A 20,834-nucleotide genomic window follows, 5' to 3' on the forward strand; every position below is an offset into this window, starting at 1 on the left:
TAACTGCTGTGCCACCCAGGCGCCCCTGGCACATGACATTCTTACTTGTTCAAGTATTTGTTGATCCCTCACAGAAATCTAAGCTCATCAAGGGCAAGCCTGATTTGATTTACTTATCACTATCCTATATCAGAACAGTACCTGCACATAGTTGAACCTCAAATATTTATTCACTGATTTAAAAAAAAAGAAAGAAAAGAAAAAAAAAAAAAAACCAAGATCCTAAAACTGAAATACATTTTAATACTTTTATTCTAAAAAGAAAAATCACAAAATCCAATTTCAGGTTAAATAATATTTTACTTTTAAAAAATTGACAAAGGAGGAAGATTTTAAAGTTTGGTTTTATATCTAAAAATGCATTCTTAATTCCCAGATAATTCATGCAAAATCATATGTGGTGATGTTCAATAAAAGACTTTTTTTAAACCAGTAGTACAAATTGGATTATATTTGATTTGAAGCAGTTCTGATCCCCAAATCCCATTTCGGAAGATTTCTCAAAAGACCTTGAAGCCACAGACAAAGTTTATTTGAAAACGTAGTTTAAAATTGCACAAATATAAATACAGTTTAGTAATGTGAAAAAGGGAAGGCATGCTTCCAATAATAGTACAAAAATACTACCTTAATCTTGGTACTTTGCAAATTATAAGCCAAAGGAGTAAATTAAACACATCAATATGATAAGAGGTTATTTTTATGGTAGTAGTTTTATTTCAAAGAGCAATGCAGGGAAATACTAAGATGAAGCCTTAATATCCAACAGAGCTGTGCTATGATACATAATATTTCACTAAATACATGGATACATTATCACATAGTATGCCCGTAACTTTTACACCCCCACCCTATTGCCATTAATTTACTATAGGTCACTTAATTTGGGTTGGTTTTAATTGTAAAACTCAATGTAAACATTTTAAGTTAAATTTTGTGTTTGTTATCTATTTCAGCTTAAAAATGAAGTCCCAAGATTTTAAACATTATTGAGCATAAAGAAGCATCACAGAAGAATTTGTCTCAGTATCTTTAGACTAGATATGCAATATTCATAGATATACAAAATATATAGAAACGTCTTTTCTAAATAGTTAATAAATGCTTGTTATAGTTTGTAAAAAGTTTATTAAATTAATCAGGTTTTTTTTTTTTTCCAACCAATGTAAACAAATCTGGGTAATGAAAGTTGAAGAGGGTTTGAGTGAGGTGATATGGGGGAAATTGAAAGGATGTTGGTAAAAATTTAGGTTTGCTTTATTTCCTTTAGCTACTGGCAACATATTCAAACATGAACATTTCTCACATTGCACAATTCTTTAATGGTGTCCATGCAAAATTTTTATATCTCTCAGTGAAAATGCCAAACTACCTAGTTGAGTGTGTATGTGGATCTCTTACCATTTTTTGGTGGGGGGTCATACCACTTCCCCTCTCCAAGAAATTCGAAGAAGAAAAAAAACACACGTATTTTATTGTTGAACAATGAACTGCCTGCTGTTCCTTTTTTCATCTTAATGTTGTTTTGAATGCAGCTTTCGAAAACTGTCCCAGTGAGCCTGGCAGGGTTTTGCTACCCCACTGCTCATTGCAAGTTGGTTTTCTCTTGTAGAGAAGGTCCTGAGAAAACAGTTCTGGGATTGGGGCACTGGTCTCCAGAGTGTGTTGTTTTGGCATTTCTGCAGACATTGCCGGTAGTGGAAACCTTACTCAAGGCAAAATACCCCATGAGAGTTTGTTAAACCTCACACTTTAATCTTCTGGGTTTTCTTCTCTTAACTTTTAATGCCTCCACACAAGAGTCTTTGCTGCGTGTTTGAGGATTTCTGTCTTTGAGCTTCTATGTCTGTGTTTTGGGGAGTATAAGAAATGGTGACAAAGCTGTTAGTAACAGAAGACCCCCCCCCCCACTTTGTCTCACTGAGTTTTGCTCCCTCCATTTCTGGTCTCCTTGCCCGTATTTTTTCATAAAGCAAGGGTTACAGAGAAAAGCAGTGAGAGGACTTCCAAGTTGGTTCTGAGTGACCATGAAACCACCTCATCATCCCTGAATTTCAGTGTTTTTAGACATAGCTCACTGATTTCTCATACAAATAGGGCCATGCTGAGGACAATGGTGTGACACCCCACACACTAGGTCACATTTGTGGAAGTTAAGTCTCCATGTCCACTTTGCTTTATGATGGTTTTCATGTGCCTGATATGACCCCAACCTCCCCTCCTTTTTTAGAATGTCAATATTTCTAACTCATTCCTGAATTTTGGAAAATATTTGAAATGCACTATTCAGAATTTAGAACCCAAAACGGTGTGGAGGCATCAACGCAATTTGGTTTAGTAGCGTTCAGACACACGGACTTTGCTGGAGTTTTGGGTCTGCTGTGCCTCAACTGGTTTTTTAAAAATCGTTTAGATAAGTACCTGGATTTCTCAGTAGATTCATTTGGCAATGGCCGCAACACTGCATATGCCAGACGTGTGAGTATCTGTAAAGTTCAGTGTGATAGCACGAAAACAATCTCGAGGGTAAGATACTAAAAGCAAATAGTAAAACTTTAACACAAAGTTCATGAAAATGCTTCCTTGTTCAGAAGCAAGGAAAAATAAGCTAACCTATGAGACTTAATCATGCACTGGGTAAGTTTACATTCAGTGAAGTTTATCTTGCATGCTTTGGTTAATATTTGAGTAGTCAGATTTGCAAGTACTAATGCATGCGTTATTTTTTACCTGAGGTTATATGTTTTATTTTTTTAAAAATTGCCTTTTTACAAACCTTATGCCAGAGTTCATCTATGAACACTCTAAAAAAATATATATATCTACTTCTTAGTTCAAAACAGTTTAATTTCAACCAGTTCTATAAATACCGAGATGACAGGGAAACTGTGCAGTAAAACCTGGAAAGGGAATGAGTTTGAAATTATTTTACAAAGTTGAAATCATGTGTGTGCATGTTTAATAATTTCTAAAATGTGAGGCCTCAAAAAGATGGCATACGAATTAAGCCTTCAGAATACCCTGTTTCTAGAATGCTTTTAGAATCATTTCAAGGTATAAAACAACAGCAACAACTAACTTAAAGTGCAGTCCAGTCTTGTGGAACTGATTCAGGGGCAAATGAGGAAGGGACACAAAATGACCACCTTGTTTTCTCTCTGTTCCCAAAGAACTCATGGATAAAGGTTATGGGACAGAGTTTAGGAGCTCCTATTATATGTGGGACTAGTTATAGTTGGGTTCAAGTCTTGCTTGTATAGCAAGAATATGCTAGAAAGATTTACCTAGTTTGAGTATCTAGACATGGACCCAAGATTCAACATAATAGTTCTCTTTACAGTAAAGAAGAAGAGTGGTATAAAACTCTGAAAGAGTGTCCTGGACATTCCAAACCGGTTAAGTGTCACTAATTTGCCATTCCAGTTGAAATGCAGATTGGCTGAAAAAGCACAGCTCCTAGTTTACTGTTGAAGTTGCCTGGTGGACAAGATCTGCCTTTCTTTCCAGGAATCATGGGGAACGATCTTAGGAGAAAGCAAGGGGAATGATGACTCAGTATGATTGGCCCAGTAAGGGGATGCTTTACTCCTTCTCTTCCTTATCCCTCTATCTCCTCCCACGGTTAAGGCAGAGCCCCACATGGAAATAGCCCACTAGACAGAGCTGTAACATATTTTGAAATTCAGCAATGATCACCGGCTTTCTCTGCATTGTCATCCAGTCTACTAGTGAAATCGTTCTTGAAAGTACATCTGAGCAACTGAATGGCCATTCTAGTAAAACAGTAGCCTCCTTGCTTGCTTACTCAGTCATACAGAAAGGAATGAGGACACCTTGCCCTTTGAAATGGAAAAAAGTAATTGTCAATTTCACACCACCAGGGTAAGATACCCAAAACAGTTCTGCCTTAAAAGAATGTGTGTACACTTTAAAAATGTATACAATAAAGACTGTTCTATAATCTTACTAATTTTTGGTGGTGCTCTGATTTCTATAAACTTTCACTTGTTTCTTAGTATCTGTTTTTACTTAATTTTATTTAAAAATATTGTTGAAAAATGTCTTGGATTTCCTGACGGGCAACGGACTATGAAAATCTTGGTTCCGATGGACACTAGATATACTGGAGAAAGTCCTCCTGAATGTTCTGCAAATGATCAAATTATGATGGGAGTGGAAAATTGTCTACCGTCCTCTGAAATCACTTTGTATTCTACAGCAACATAAAACTTGGGCTGCAAAATCTTCCACCACTTAGCAACAATCAAATCAAAGTATCCTGCACTTACCCTACTGTCAGGTTTTAAACTGTTAACTGACGTCATATATGTAGCGCCAGCAATGCTAAGAAAACAGCCTGTTACTATTGCAAATTCAGTTACTGTTGAAAGTATAGAACGGCATCGTAAACAGAAACCTGTAAAGTTTGCTTTGAATCCCGTGTTCAGAGGCTCCTAATGGACTATGATGGATGCAAATCAGCTCGCCAGCCAGTGAATGCATAGAAACTGGGAGGAGGACCAGGCAGAGAATGATGCCCGTCTATCGGGACTATGGAAGCAGGCAGCTGCCATCAACTTGGAGACTGGCCCCAAGACTGAACTCTAGGATTCTAAAATTCTAAAGAATATTCTTGAAAACATTGTTGAGCTTTGTTTGCTTCTGAGACTGGAGGGAAGTGGAGGAAGACTGGCTTGTCACTACTGCCCAACGGTGAAAGCCTTAATGTCTCTGCCTCCTGCTGCCCAGCTGGGGGCATCACCTTTGCCCAAGTAGCTTCAACAATGAAGATGAAAGCTTGGCACACTGTTGGGCCCTCAAATCTTTGTCCTTATAAACTTTATAAAACTCTGTTGTTGTAAAATACGCAAACCTCAAGGACTTGTGGTTTTCTGTTGCCTCGAGGCCCCTTCCTACCCGAGGAGACGATTTCTGCCTGCACATTTCCCCCCAGGAGAAGCTAACTCCTGGGTCAATTAAACTGTCTTGACTCAAATGTTGTTTGCTTGGTAACTACCATCATGAGAGTGATCAGCTACTGCTAACCAAAGAACGTGAAGAAATAGTTGGGATCAGATTGCTTTGGGGAAGGTTCTGGAAGAAGGAAGGAGAAAAGACAAAGAAGAATGGAACCACTTACCAGGGCCAATTGCTAGAATTGGACATTGGTGATATTATATTTCGGTTAGCATTTTGCAAACAATTTTTCCAATTCTTTAAAAAATGATGTCATTCCGAATAATCACCAAGCCCCAACGGGCACAATATACCGTGAAGAACTGAGCAGAACGCAATCAATTAAATAAAAACCACCACCAACAGAAAATTCCTGATACTTGATAAATATTCAAAATGAGAGCCAAAGGGGCATGCATCTTTCGTATTAAACCTCTGACATTCAGTGAGATTCAGCTAGAAAATATTGATATTCTATCACTTAGAATGCAAAAAGGTGAACAGTGCAGATTATTATGGAACTAAGAAAACACTTAATTTTTTAGGAAAAAAGGTATCACTCTTACGAAATACTATTTAAGATATTAATGGTTTAAAAGGAATATTGGTGTGCAGGGCAGTTAGAAAGCAAGTAAAATATGACATTTAAGCAAGTTAATGTTAACTCTATAGAAATCACGTTATCATCAAAATTCCTCCCTGCAGAGAATGCATGACGGGACGGTACATTTTCTTTTGCTTAAGTTCATACAGTCCCAGAAAGCATGTGAGTAAGATCTGTGTTTGACATATTTACACCGTATGTCATACCTGCTTTGAGAAAAACTCTTTCAAAACTCTACACTATGAAAAACTATTCTCAGGAATTTTTATTTGGTCCATTGATCTAACAAGGCCGAGTTCTCAAGTCTTTTCACCGCTAAGTTAAAAATTGGAGCAACGAAACAAAACTCCAGCAAGGCATACATAAGATATTAAAGTGCATATATACAGTCCCAGAAAAGTTTTGATTGGGAACAGCAAAAATGTCTAGTGCAAAAACTGCTTTTGCCAGCAAAGCTCCCTGTCTGGAATCGAAGGGCTACAGTAAAAGTTACAACTGGAACAGGTTTAAGCAATGCCTCTGTAGGCGAGAGTTAATATGTGTGCATGCACCTTGGCCCGAACTATGCTGTAAAAGGGGGAGTTGCGGGGGTAGTTCAGAAACAGTCAGAATTCCCTGATCAGAGGCAGTGCTTTCTTTCTCCACGTGTCCCATGAGCAAGGTCCTTCGATGAGTATCAGCTGCAAGGGGGGACAAACCCCCCAAAGGACCTGTTCTGCGTACACGTGCAGCCCGTGAAGAGTGTTCACACTGTTCTTTCATCTTGGTTTGTCTTTGCGTCTCTCGGTTCTGCTTTCGAGCCCAACCTTGACTCTATATACAACATTTTGTGCTTTTGAATCTGAACAGTCTGGGCATTGTCTGTAGGAATTCCCTTGTGTTGTCTCACCACGGCCTTTTGGACGTCTGGTTTGTCCTCTTTTTTTTTTTTTTCTGAATTCGTAATAAAATAGTTTTGCCTTTCTCGGTACAATTACACAGACAAGGATTTACTATTTTTAATTGTTTTCTTTTCCTTCAAGGATCCAAGTTGAAAGCTCGGAGGAGGACATCCAGGTCACCGAGATTAGCCGCCTGGAAGAGTTCCGGTTGGTCCATCAGAGAGAGTGCGATTCGGAGGGCGGCCCAGATATTCCCCGAGATCGCGGGATGAGGGACTTGCTGTTGATTCCTGCTCTTTCTTTGCAAACTGAGGGCAGTGAGAAAGTTGCTGACCGCTTCTCTAAGAGGGTAGAAAAACAGATATTTAAAAATGCGACAAATTTCAGAGTTAGCAACTGAAAAGTAAAATGAAATAAAAGTAATTTCTCTTAGTCCTAAACCCTAAACCACCTGTCTGTGGTGTTTTAGATCATCAGGTGAACCGTCTTCTGATTCTCTCATTATTCCTTGTGAAAAAAGTCATTGTTCAGTATAGTGAAATCAGAAAGAAAATGGAAAGCAAATTTTATTTCAGGACTGACTTGTGGGACAGAAAAAGCAACAGCAAAACCACTGCTAACTCCTTAATGCATCTGCTTTTCTCCACCTTCAGGGATAATTGAAAGATTTAATCCATTTGCTAATGTGATTTATATAGCTAGGATTGAAGAAGGAGCATCTGTCCCTACTCGGAAACAAAGTGGTTTGACTCTTCCTATTGGCGATAGAAATATGGAAGGTCGCTGGGACTGCGTTGATTCGTTACCAGAGCGTCTGGGCTTGAAGCCTAATCATTCAGCCTGAGGCCAATTTCTTCTCTTTCCAAGTCTCAGTTTCCCCAACTGTGTAATAGGGAGAAGAGAAGTCATTTTATTACCTTGTCGTGTGAGGTGCGGTTGGATCAGTTTATGTGAAAGCTCTTATTAAGTCAGATCAATAGTTCTCCAAGGGCGGTCTGGGGAACTCCAGGGGTCAGTGAGGTCAAAACCATTTCTACGATAATCCTCAGATGTTATTTCACCTTACTCTCGTTTACTCACGAGCATACAGTGGAATTTTCCAGTGATTACACGATGTGTGAAATCCCAATAAATTGAATGCGGAGGCAGATATGAGAATCTGTCTCTATTAAGCAAGATAGTTAAAAAATGGGCAAAAATGACAAAACAATGCCACTCCTCTTGCTAAGTACGTTTTTGTTTTGGGGAATCATTATTTTTCATAAAATAGATAAAGTTAACACGTGGTTAATTCTTCCGTATAAATAAATCTTTTAAACTTTTCTCAGTTTAACATCTAATAGAAATATTGCTAGAACCCGCAGAAAAGCCCCTGGAGGTCCTGAGAACACGAAGTCTGTGACCCGCAGAGTCAGATGCTGCCCATAGGCCTCCCAGCCCCTCCCGGCCCCGGCCGCTCTCTTGCCCATGTGTCCCAAGGGCCTGCCGGGTCTGCCCTCCCAGGACCCCTGGCACCGGAAGTGTGTGTTCTGTATCTGACAAACTGGGCTTTGCTAAGAATACCAACACTGCTTTCATTTGTATCAGCTTCACTCTTCTTAAAAGCTTCTCACACGTTTGATCCCACGCACTCCTGCGAGGTAGTCCTTAGTAACATCTGGTGAGAAGCTTTCAAGTGAGGCTGGACTTCTGAGTCCAACGCACATGGTCCAGGCATGTGCTCCTCCGTATGTTGAGATCCGCCTGGGAAATGGTGGCACCGTGCCTGGAGACCTGGTTAATGGAAGGGAGTGGGGTTCTCATCGTCCTCCCTTCTGGATGTTTAGTAATCAAGCGAGAGAGGAGGGTTTATAGAGACATGCACGTGGGGAGTTTACTTTGGAGGCCCTTTCTGGCTTCCTTGTCACAGGGTGGCAGCTCAAATGACAATGACTCCCTTTCTTCTCGGCATCCTAGGCCTGTAAGAACTCTGGGGGAGGAAGACCTTGGAATCCCCACAGGCCCCGGCCGCTCCTAGCGGCCTAGTGTGTGGCAGTGGTGTCTGAGGGACATGGAGAGTAACAGCACAGTCTAACTTGCTAGGCCTGCCAAGCACCGTGAGGTTTTTCCCATGAAGAGAGTCTAAATCTGTTCTCCAACTTGGGAACACAGCGTCCTTTCGGGGGACTCAGAAGACTGTGCATAGTTTTCAAATGTTTCACACATACGTGTACGAGTAAGCTGTTTGCTTAGGTCTTGATTAATGATGTGCATTCATGTAAAAGCATTCCTCATTTTATAGTATCTTTCCCTCATTATATTAATACTAAAAAAACACCATCAAAGGGGATGTGACATATGTTTTCATTAAAAAGAGGTCCTCGGTTTTTTTAAAATTTATTTCTTATCTTTTAAAGATTTATTTATTTATTTGAGAGAGAGAGCTGGGGGGCAGGGACAGGAGCAGAGAGAGACGGAGAGAGAGTCTTAAGCAGACTTCACACTGAGCGCAGAGCCCCACTCGAGGCTCGGTCTCAGGACCCGGAGACCATGACCTGAGCCGAAACCAAGAGTCAGTCACTCAACCAACTGCACCACCCAGGCACCCATGAGGTCCTCACTTTTGAAAAGGTTAAGATTCTTTGGCCTAAATTCTACTCTGGAGCTCCTACTGACAGAGGGGTAGCACCCTATGCTACGCCCAGGTTTCACGCCAATAATTTCCCTCATTTCAGTCCCATCTCTATTGAGGGTTATTATTTCCTAACTATCCACTTACACCTCCAGTTAAACTTATTTTCAGAATTCATTTAAAGTTGTTGCCTCACTCGATGGTCTTTTTTCCTCAGGAAAAAAAAAAAAGCAAAATATTTAGTACTTAACAAGATTTTCCACATCTGGCATGACAATAAAAGACCCACAAATCTTAGCTGAGATGTTTTGAAACTTTGAAGTAGTCATGTGGTCAAGGTTGCCAGATTTATCAGGTAAGAACAGAGGATGCAGTTAAATTTGAATATCAGATAAACAGTTCATTATTTTTAGTATGAGCATGTCCCATGCAATATTTGGGAAATATCCTGAAAGTGTATTTGCTGTTTATCTGAACTTAAAATTTAACTGGGCATTCTGTTTGTTATTTGGCAACTCTAAAATTGACTTGCTCCTGTACAGGTGACTTTCATCTTGAGGATTAAAAATTCTCCCTCAGGAGATTTGCCCATTTCCACCCACCACGGGCCTTCCCGGCCTCCTGCAAACGATTGCCCTACTGAGCCTTACACCTGTGAACGCCAAGAAAGTATTTTATCGGCCTCTCAAGTATTGTTTTCTACACTGTAATGAGGAGTTCCAGTTAAGAAAGACTCATCTAGAAGCTTTCTAAAAGCCTCCTTTAATTGAACTTAATATGTCTACATGTACATACATATTTATTTCCATCTCTCCTTGTTCCAAACAAAGGCCGTACAGTATCTCATGAAACACATACACACCATAGTGAGAAACTAAGTGACTGGAAGGGGTGAAGGTAAAATCAGGTTAGGAAAATCAGACGAGACCAGGAATGAACTTAGTCTACAAAAGGGACATGGTCAGCCTCAGCCAGCGGGCGTGGGGAGGCAGCGCAGGCTGCCCTGGGCCCTTTGCACGGCTAGGGTGAGGCCTCCGCAGCGGCTCCCTTCACTGTCCGGAAAATAAAGCAAACCAGCTGCTCCAGAGTCACTCAGCTACTCCTGACTTTACCCTGAGCTCGGTCCTCTTGGAGGACTGGTGCAATCCAGGGATTTATGTTCTAAGATTCTCTCAGTATAAACGAAGCAACCAGTTTCTGAAAGCTCAGTCTTTGCCAGGGGCACAACCCCCAAGTACAGTTCAGAAAGAGCGGCTCTTCAGACGTCAAAAGGCTGCAGTCCGGTTAGGTAGCTCTCTGATGACTTATCTGAATAAAGAATGACAAGGATACTGACGATGACGGCGACATCCTAATCACAATAACGAATGCCTCCTACTGCTCCGTGCTTAGGCAATTTACATCTCATCTGCCCAACGATCCTGCAGGCTAAGTATTATTCTACTACTTTTTTTAAAGCAGGTGAAGAAATTGAGGCTCAAAGGTATGTGCCCAGAGTCACGAAACCAGTAAATGGCAGAGCTGTGATTTGAACCCAAGCGTTTCTGATTCTAAAAGCCTGGCTCTTTTTGAGAAGGAGAAAGGGTTTACGTTTTTTGTGGGATTTAAAACTAACAGTTTTCTTTTTTACAATTGTGAAAGTAATACCTATTTAGAAAGTAGAAAAAGAAGGGAAAATTACCTATACTTTCTTTTTTTAAAAAAGATTTTATTTATTTGAGAGAGAGAGGGGGAGAGAGAGAGAGCACAAGCAGGGGGAGGAGCAGAAGGAGAGGGAGAAGCAGGCTCCCCACTGAGCTGGGAGCCCGACGTGGGGCTTGATCGCAGGACCCGGAGATCATGACCTGAGCGGAAGGCAGTCGCTGAGCCAACGGAACCACCCAGGCGTCCCTTACCTCTGCTTTCATTACCCAAAAGAAATAAAGGTCATTCATGGGGCCTGTCGATGAGGAAAAAATAGGATATAGGATATAGACCAGTTGATGAGGAATAATGAGAAAACAAGAAAGACATTTTAAACCATAAGTTCACCATTTAAAATTTTTTTAAAGAAAAAAAATTTTTTCTTTAAATAATTTTTTTTCTTTAAAAATTTTTTTAACTAACTTTACTGGCAAACTAGTTTTAGACAACCTGGACTTTTGGTTGCGCTTCGCCCCAAGCTGGCCCTAGACCTTCTTAGGTCGTTTTGCTGGGTCCCCCTGCCCCACCCCGCAAGGTTCTCTTTCTCTTTACCCGGGACGTGAGGGGTCGGACTGTTCAGTTTCTCAGAGAGCTGCCCCAGCCCAGGCTGACGGACTGGAAAGCTCAGGGGGAGGGGCCTGGGAATCGGCATTTCGCAAGATGCGCGCGCAACTGCCGCCCTCCAAAGACTGAGAGACACCGAAGCAAACTGTCCCTGCTTCGGCAGGCCTCAGGACGCAAAGGTTCAAATGTGCCCTTACCACGGGGAGGAGGGCTACTCCTACAAAAGGAGGTGTTTTCACTGGCAAACAACCGTCCAGGTTATTCCACCTCAGCCGCGAGCGTGGCTCCGGGTTGTCAGCCTACGACCATACCGCACCTGTAGGCGCCCAGATTGATGCAGCTGATTCCCAGGTTGTATCTGGATCGGATGAAGCCGGGCTGAATCTCCAGCGCGCGCGTGTAGGCCTCCACGGCTTCCTCACTGCGGTCTCCGTTCGCCAGCGTTGCCCCGAGCCGGTTCCATAACGAATAGTCCTGAGGACAAACCCAGAGCTTACGACCGGCACGCGCCACCGCGGCGGAGTATTCCCATAGTCCTTGCAGAAGAAGCACGGGGGCTAGAAATTTATCCAGGGCTCACGGCCAGGGACCATGACGGCGGAGAATTGCTCAGAAAACAGTACGGACGACTTTGTGAACTGACCTTTCCTCCATCAGAGAGCAGCTGATCGGAGGCTGTCCGGCCGTTCGTGTTTCTGTGTGAGGGACTTGCGGATTAACAGCCGCGGTGGCACATCGTTCGTTAGTACTGATCGCTCCAAACCATCGCATGCAGGGAAGATGTAGCAGAAATGTGCAGAGTGTAGCCCGTGAGAACTGAGTTTTCACAGAGAACCGCCCGGTTTCTGGTTGTGCACTTACCTCTGGCCGAACAGTTAAGGCAGCGTTAAATGCATCGATTGCTCTATTAAATTCTCCGCTCAGGTGGAACAGCACCCCCAGACCTGTCTGTAGGTCTGGGTCAATCATATCTCCATTTTGGTGGGCGGCTTCCAGATACAATTCCTTAACTCCTTCCAAAACAGAGCTACAAGGGAAAAAATGGAGATGTGTATTCCAAATGGTGCAAACATATATTATTTACTATCATGTCCTCTGTTCCAAGAGAACATTACAGACTGGAAAAATTGTGCTTAAAACATCTTCGCTTAATGAGAAGGACTATTAATACTGCACATTAAAAAAATACCTGCTGATTTTCATGAATTATTTCGCCGCACACAGAAACAGACTGTGCTAAGTAAGGTCTTCACAAGGAGAGTTCCATTGACCCTATGAGTGCCAGTGCGGAAAACCCCAGGGGTCTGTGAGAATGAATTTAACATCGTGATTTATGGCTGATAGCAACAAAGTCCCTAGAAAAAAGGACTTCCGTTTTTACTCCTAGCCAATTCTCAGGCTTTATGAAACGTGGTGCCCTTTATAATTTATTTTAGGTTAATTATATGTCCACAGCATTTTGCTTTAAATTATGGTACTCCAGTAAAATGTCTGTGAGTGCCCACAATCTTGATCGTGTGTCCAGTCGTTGGTTCTGGTCTGAGCATCAATCTTTGTCATCAGAGTTGCTCTTGTAGCAGGAATGCACACCGGAGTGGTTGCTGGGGAGGCTTGTTAATTACCCCTAAGGTGCCTAATGGTGTAAATGGGTGTTTACAGCCGACTGTAATTTAATTAGAAGGATACCTATCAACTGGAGACTTGGACATCCTCCGGGTAAGGCCTGGAGATCCCTTCTTGCTCTTCACAAGGTATTTGTATTTTGGATTTTGCTTAATCCAGTTCTTCAGAGCTTCACAGGCATCCTGCTGATGGCCGGTGTTAGTGTAACTCACAGCCAGAGCCATCAAAGCTTTCAGGTTGTTGGGCTGTAATTCTAAGCACCTGCAAGAAGGCATAAATAAATAGGTAAATAAATAGCCAATTTCAGATTTTTCCTGAGCCAGAGTCTAACAGTTCTCTAGGAAATTTGAGGTCTTTATTAATTAAATGGTGCAAAAGCACAGCTAAGTTTATGTTAAGTCCTTAGAAAACACCATATTTATCTATGTGAAAATTGGGACCTAAGTATATTTGTAAGAAAGTTAAAACCCATCTCAATGAGCGCTAGGTCTGGTAATTTAATAAATGGTTTTAAAACTATAGAAAAGGGGGCTAATCCTTGCCCAAAACTTATTAGGAGTTTATTTCACGAGGAGGGGATAGCATTGTTTTAGGCTACTCTACTACTGATGTATTAAATGTATCGTATCCACGAAGCAAACGGACTTGAGGTAAATTTGGATATGCGGAGATGAAAGGCCGTACAGTGTTTTGTAAAGGAGACGGAGATTCCTGTGTTTCTAGACTCCCGGTGTGGGCTTACACGAGGCAGGCTACAGCTGCTCCCCCTCCTGCTATTCCACTGGCCTCTCGCAGGGGGCTTTCAAACTTTGAGGTGCATGAGAATCATCTGGGGCTCAGTGAAATGCAGAGTAGGTAATACAGTCGGCCTGGGGTGGGCCCGAGGCTGGGCAGGTCTGACAAGCTCCCAGGCGATGACGAAGCTGGTAGTCCCTGGAGACTTTGAGCAGTGAGCTCTAGACAGTACCTACATCAGTGTTTTAGGGAGAGATTATAAAGGGATTATATGTTGCATAGGGAAAGAGGAAGTTGTTTGGTAGGGGCGATTTTTCCAGCGTTTACAGAGGGCTCTAATGAAGTAAAGTGTGACGCTACATCCGCCCAAAGCAGTCTAGACCTTTAGTCACAGGTCAGTAGTTATACTTGTAGGTCACTGAAACTCTCTCAGGAGATTCCCTGTAGACACAAGGAGCTAAAATTACACAGATTATTTTGAGTATGTTTTTCCTGAAGAAAACTTTCAAATGCTGCAGAAGGCTAGAAAGTTAAGAGGAACTATATATATAATGCGTCTGTTTTATGACCACTTTTGACGTTGACACTTTTGTGCCAATGAAGGTCAACTGACTTGCGGATGACGGAACGCTGCGATTTAAGAACATTATTTCTTCACAGATTCTTGGTTCCTACAGCGAAGTGGCATCTCAGCACTTATCCTGGCCAAATTCTTTACAATGTACCTAAGGGTCAAAGACAAGACACACGGAGTCCGCCCGGCCCAGGATTTTGCACTTAGCTTTATCTACCTCTGGAGGGCGACGATAGCTGCTTGTTCGTTTTCATTCTCTGCCTGGGTTATCCCGAGGAACTGCCAGGCCTACAAAAAACAACTGAGGTCAACGTTGCAAGAGGAAGCAGATTCACTCCTGTGCTTTAGATCCCTCCATGCAGAACTACCCGTCTCAGATGCGAGAGTCTTGCAAAAGGGAAAAAGACCGCAAGCGTTTCTTTACGCAAAGGCTCTTCGGACATCGGGGTCAAGATCCTCAGCCATTACTGACAAGTTCTCAGTATTTACTCTCCTGCGACCCACAGAAACATTTGAGTGTCTGAGATTTCATGGTGTTAGGGTCTTACAACTGAAAGATAAATATATAAAAGTACGCATTTGTGAGGAAAAGGGATGGTAAGTAACCCAGAAATGTAGCTAAAAAGTGTAGACTTTATTTAGTAAGGAATCTCAAGATGTGCAAAATGAAATCGGTTTGTAGAGATGCGAGTCTGACTGTTACCGTAAGAGCTAACAGAACATTTAGAACTAGGGAAAATAAAACAAAATCCTCCACTACAATGTGCTCATGGCTCTAATACCACTGTTCGAATGCAGAAAGCACATATAAAATGCAATCTAACTACATCCATAATTGCAGAGCCTACACTTATACGTTATATTGCATCATAAATACTATCCATGTTTTTACAAAAACCTCATACTTATAATTTTTAATTTAAATTTTCTTGAGTGGCTATCCTGTTATTTACTCAACCAATGCCCTAGTGCTGTCAGGTTGTTTCCAATCCTTTGCTATTGTTGACAATGTGAAGAATATCTTCAAGCAGATAACATTTTCATATCTAGAATGAAAGTTTTTAATACAACCAATTTCTCCCTATTTACTTAAAGGAACAATGATTCTCACACCGTTACACGAACAATCCACGTGAACAAAACCTCTCATTACATACACTGTCCTGGAATTTGCTGGGGTTATCAGTCTCATGGATTTAAAAGGGTTTGGGGAGTGTATAACTCTCTTACCTACAGACATTTTGAAACAAAACAAAACTATTATGAAGATACATAGAATCATCCTCAAGTGCTGTAAAAATTATATTGGCTTTATCATCCTGAGTAATTATTACCCATGCCATATAAACTCATAAAGAATGCTGATTACTTCCCTCCCAAATATCAGTGATTCTTTTTATTCGTTCAAATGTACACAGAGCAGTCCCTATGTTGATTTCACCTTCCATACATCTTAGGATGCTTCTTAAGTTTGATGAAACAGTCCCTCTCTGGGGGCTTCTCGCTAGTCTTTGAGTATGGTGTCATTTTCACTGTTCACAGATCATCTTTTACCTGAATTTTGGGTCTCCAAGACTCAGAAGCCCTGGGTCCTTGGTTGGGATCCTTTAGTTACCCAGTGCCCTAATCTTCTCATTAATGAATCTTTTTTTTTAAAAAGATATTTCCCTATTAAATTTTTATTTTTTAAAATTTTTAAAATCATTTTTTATTATGTTATGTTAGACACCATACAGTACATTCTTAGTTTTTGATGTAGTGTTCCATGATTCATTATTTGTGTATAACACCCAGTGCTCCCTGCAATATGTGCCCTCCTTAATACCCATCACCGGCCTATCCCAGTCCCCCACCCCCCTCCCCTCTGAAGCCCACAGTTTGTTTCATTAATGAATCAGACATAATAATGTATACTGTTTTTTTTTAAGCTTCCAGGGTTGTTCTGTCAAACTATATAATACACATGAAAACACCATAGCATTTAGAAATGTAAGATGATATTCTTTTGGGGGGTGGCCTACAGTTTTCTATTAATGTAATGACTTTCTCTTCCGTTGTGATCCACATATCTTCTTAAAAATTCCAATATTTTGGTTCACATTCCAATTCGCAGTTCAATCTTGTTTCACTGTCAACGTTTTGACTAACAAGATACCAGGGCTTTAACCTAGTAATCAGCTTACTCATCCTTCGTATACAAGCTTTGAGCATAACCAATAATAATAATGAAGGCTAATGACTGATGGATGCACCAGGCCCTGAAATAAGCACTTTATTTGCATGAACTAATTTAATCCTCACAACATCCAATAAGGTCGTTATTATAATCGTGACTTCCATTTTATGTATGAAGAGATAGAACTGAGACGTTTTAAATGACTTGTGTCCAATCGCATGGCTCATGGCTCAGGAGTGGTAGAGCAAGGATTCAAACCCACACAGTTAGGACAGCACAGCCTAGAAACTTAACCACTACTCTACTCTATACTGTCCTCTCAGCACCGTATATACCCCTCCCTAAAATTTCTGCAAATGCCTTATGAGGATTATTCCTTGTAAAACAATTCCTAAAAATCACTCACAAACTGAAAAAGAAGACTTTACACCTGCCACTATCTTATTATGGGTCTGTGCAGGTTTGGAAACACAGTGGACCAAAGGAGGATGGCGAAGCCTCTCTGGGTGGTCTCCTGGCCTCTGTCTGCATCACTTTCCACACCTCAGACAAAGGGGTTTTTCGAACAGGCAAATCTGACTGTATCTCTCTGCTGAGTAGAGTCCCCTAGTGGTTCCCCTGGCTTTCATGAAGTTCAGACTCTTGCCCACTCTTGTCTTCTCCCCTCTAGCCCCTGGAACAATGTTTCATGCCCCACTGCCCACACACAAACCACTTCCTCCTAACACCTTGACGCCGCTGCTGTCTTTAATAAAGTCCCCCTCCTTCAAAACTCGGCTCTGGATTTAAGTGTAGGGGAAGGCCTGCTCAGGAGCCTTGCTCTCTGCTCCCCTAGCGTCCTGTGCACGCTCTGACATTGCATTTATTACACTGCATTGACTTATTGATTGTCCCTCCAGATAGAACCCAAATGTGTCTTTTCAACAGTTCCATTTTCCCCGTTCTTCAATATTTGAAGCCAGTGCCTGGCACAATTCTTGGGACACAGTATGTGTTCAATAAATGTTGAGCGAGCGAACCAAGGGGGAGGTACGGTGTGGCTCTAGGCCTAGACAAAGCATACACTGCCCCCTGCAAACTACTGCTGAGCCTCCAGGTTGACAATTTTGGTTTTTCATTTCTCGTCCCCACCCTTTTATTTGTGGGCACTGTGGATACCGCATATTTGATTTGGCTAGAGAACAGGGACCTATTTGTAACTCTTAAACACCTGGCAGAGTAAGCCAGGTTAGCTTCTTTGGGAGGCTTTCCTTGATGCAAATGCAGCCCAGGAGAGCTGGGCGTGTCCCCTGTCCCCTGTCCCTCACTCACATGCAGCCACTTTGTGAGCCAAGCAGGAGGAAGGGAAAATATCACCTCTGCGTCTCCGGGGTCCTGAAGAATCGCTGCTTCCATGAACAGGATTGTGACGGGCAGGTCCCCTTCCTTCAGTCTTTTTAAGCCTTCTTCAAATGCTCCAGGCCAGTCCTTGAAGGGATTTTCAGTGTGAAAGTAATATCCCTGCAACACGGAGAAGGGCACTGTGAGATCCATCGATTTAGCTCTTCATTCTGGTATTCAGTAAGCTCTTTTTGGATTTTAATTTAATTTATTCATTTGAATTATTTAACTTATTTAAATTAAATTGAAATTACTGTTTTTCTCCCCTTCCTATGAAGGTAGTACATGTTCATTGCATAAATTTGGATGATATTATTTTGTTATTGAATGATATAAAAAGAAACAAAAGTTACACCTAATGCCACAACCTAACTATCGCTGCTAATATAATATTTCTATCTATTACTCTTTTGCTCTTTTTTGTTTTAGCCATTCCTCCCACCCCTCTCCGCCAGCGGCCCTGAGAATTAAAAAATACAGAGTTTTGGACGTATTTTTGCTAAGTGCTACTACCATCCATCCCCCTGAAATGTTAACCACATACTGTACATTGTTTATGTGCTGTGACCCTTTGGAGGGCTACAAACCATTCTACTATCTAAGATTTTTTTTTTACCTTCCTGCTTCTTGAACCAGTTTCTGTCCCATGGGGGGCTGCATTTGCCCCATTGAGAATGCATATTTTAAAGTTATAGATCTTTTCTTTTGAAAATTTAAATTATACAGAATGTCTAAATAATCTTTTTCTGTGAATACATAAATTAAACAAATAAGCTCATACCATGTATGGAGTTAGCTTAAGCCCTGCTTAGTTTTAGTTTTTAAAATTATTTGCATTGTGCCAAAACTTATTTAAGCAAGCTCCTACTGATGGACATTCAGGTTACTTTCAATTTTTTTGTTCTCATAAGTTAAGTTACAGTGAAAACCTCGTGCTCACATCTTTGTCTGTGTATGATTATTACCTAGGATAGACTTCTAGAGGGCTTTATTAGACTAAAGGCTACAAACTATTTTGAAGCCCTTGATAAATATAACCGAATTGCTTTTGAGAAAATGTGTCCCAAGTTAAACTCTAATTGGAAATATCTGAGAGAAATGATTTGTTGCAACCTTACCAGCATAGATCATCATAATATCCTTCTAATTTGATAGATACAAATAAGCTAGTCTGTTAATGATGTTACTAAGGTTTTAAAATAGATTAAATGGAGACTTTCATTCTTCACCGTCGCTGAGAAAGACAAACCCCCTTATCAAAGCCACACGGTATGACCAGTTTATGTAGTGAGGTTACAGATATGGGGTCCCAGGGGCGAGGAGCTCAGTGCCCCAGCCGTGCCTCAGGTGTATGAATTATAGCCTAGAGTCTGACGATCTATATCAATGTTTCTCTTATTGCTTAGCTTTGATTTCTTGTGGAAGAGGATTATTTTTAATGAGATAGTTACTCCGGTTTTATGAGATTGCCTGGCTGACTGAGGGGCAGAGAATATGGGGGGAAGGAAGACATTTTAATGACCATGTAGATTGAAAATCCTCAAAGACTGGAGACTATTCATCATCATATCTATTGCTAGGTAGGCAATAAATATTTGTTGGATTGAACAAATGGAAGTTATCCAGAACTGATTATTATTGAGACTTCCTCTACCACAAAAAATCCATAAGACACACATATTATATGTGTGTATATATACATATCATATGTGTGTGTGTGTATAGTTTTTCCTTCAGTAAGAAAATTCCTTATCTTTTTCTATCTTTCAAATCCTTTAAATTTATTTCTCAAAAGTGTCCCTCCCCTCTTCACCAAGTGTTTTTATTTTTTTATTATTTATTTATATATTTTTATTATTTTTTTCACCAAGTGTTTTTAAAAGCATAAACCCAAGGGCAACCGGGACTTCATGGGTAATCTGGCTGGTTGTTGACTGAACTCACACATTTGCTAGGGCTCCTTTCAGAGGAATATTTTGGGATTGGGACTTGTCCCTGGGACTTGACCTGGTTGTGTGAAGGGTATGTTTTCCATGTGTAAGGACCAACTGTGGAAACGTAGCTCTAAGCCCCCACCTCACTCCCCGGTCCACTGATAACATTTGGGTTAGCTCATCCACATGGCTCAAATGAATGACTGACAAAAAGCATTGTGAGATTAGTCAGTTCTCATTCCAACCCACCCTCCATGTCAGTTACTTCAGAAACTTGCCAGCAGTCAAGATGCAAGCTCTTGTGGGCTGCCAGACTGTATTAACATTGATAAAAACAAGGACATTTCATTCCAGCTTTGCTGTCTTCACACACTGGATAATTATATTTTCATTCACCAGAATTTCTTCCAGGTCAGACTGACATTAATTTGTCTACTTAATTATTGAATTTTTTGCAAAATAGTTAATGACTAAGTTATAAAAATATGAAGCAAGGAGGTTGAGAAAATGGTCAGCATATATAAGAACAGAATTGGTCACCTTCTCGCTAGCTGAGATTGTAACTTGGTTCTGAGCTTCTTGGTTCTCTGATATCCAGTTCCTCCGGGCCATTTCTTCCCATTCTGCTTGCATCTTATCCCAAAACTCTGTATCTGACTAGAAGACAGGAAAAATGAAGAGAGATGGATTTAAGACAATGCTATGTCACCTGGTTTATTTCTAGAAAGAAATAAGTTCTGAGGAGGAATAAAATGTTCAAACTGGCCACGTCCAATGATACTCATGGTTGAAGAGCTCCTGGAGGGTACTTAGTGGTCAGAGTGTTGAATTGGATTAGTTGTGACTTTTCCAGCAGGAAAATAGTTACCATCTGAAGGATGAGGATCATATCTACGAAATTCAGCTAAAAATCCATTACTTGAGCAGTTTCAAGTGTGGGCACTGGGCACACATTTTAGGAAGGATGGTCTTAGAGCTGCTCTCAGGATATGAGGAATCAGAGCAATGGCTTTGGGACTGGATGGGCAGTGACTTGGGGAAGCAGCCGACCATGGACAAGGGAAAATAACATTAGTTGACCCTACCCTGTGCCAGGCACTGTGCTAGGAGAAA

General features: G+C 41.1%; 1 protein-coding gene across 4 annotated transcripts in view; it reads right to left on the bottom strand.

The window, feature by feature from the left end:
- Positions 1-433: 433 nt before the first annotated feature.
- PEX5L (peroxisomal biogenesis factor 5 like) overlaps positions 434-20,834 on the bottom strand; it is a 220,109-nt gene continuing 199,708 nt past the window's right edge. For 3 of the 4 annotated variants that reach the window (XM_057306550.1, XM_057306549.1, XM_026498174.4), the window contains 7 exons: positions 20,262-20,378; positions 17,764-17,907; positions 14,449-14,519; positions 12,986-13,183; positions 12,161-12,326; positions 11,616-11,773; positions 5,470-6,782 (listed from right to left, as the gene is read on the bottom strand). In XM_057306550.1, coding sequence (XP_057162533.1) covers positions 6,578-6,782; positions 11,616-11,773; positions 12,161-12,326; positions 12,986-13,183; positions 14,449-14,519; positions 17,764-17,907; positions 20,262-20,378 — 1,059 coding nt within the window. In that variant the 3' untranslated portion in view covers positions 5,470-6,577. Of the gene's footprint in view, positions 6,783-11,615; positions 11,774-12,160; positions 12,327-12,985; positions 13,184-14,448; positions 14,520-17,763; positions 17,908-20,261; positions 20,379-20,834 lie in introns of all 4 variants that reach the window. The other variant, XM_057306551.1, reaches the window with a different exon arrangement.

This window comes from Ursus arctos, unplaced genomic scaffold (assembly GCF_023065955.2).
Source record: "Ursus arctos isolate Adak ecotype North America unplaced genomic scaffold, UrsArc2.0 scaffold_4, whole genome shotgun sequence".
NCBI classification, from domain to species: domain Eukaryota; kingdom Metazoa; phylum Chordata; class Mammalia; order Carnivora; family Ursidae; genus Ursus; species Ursus arctos.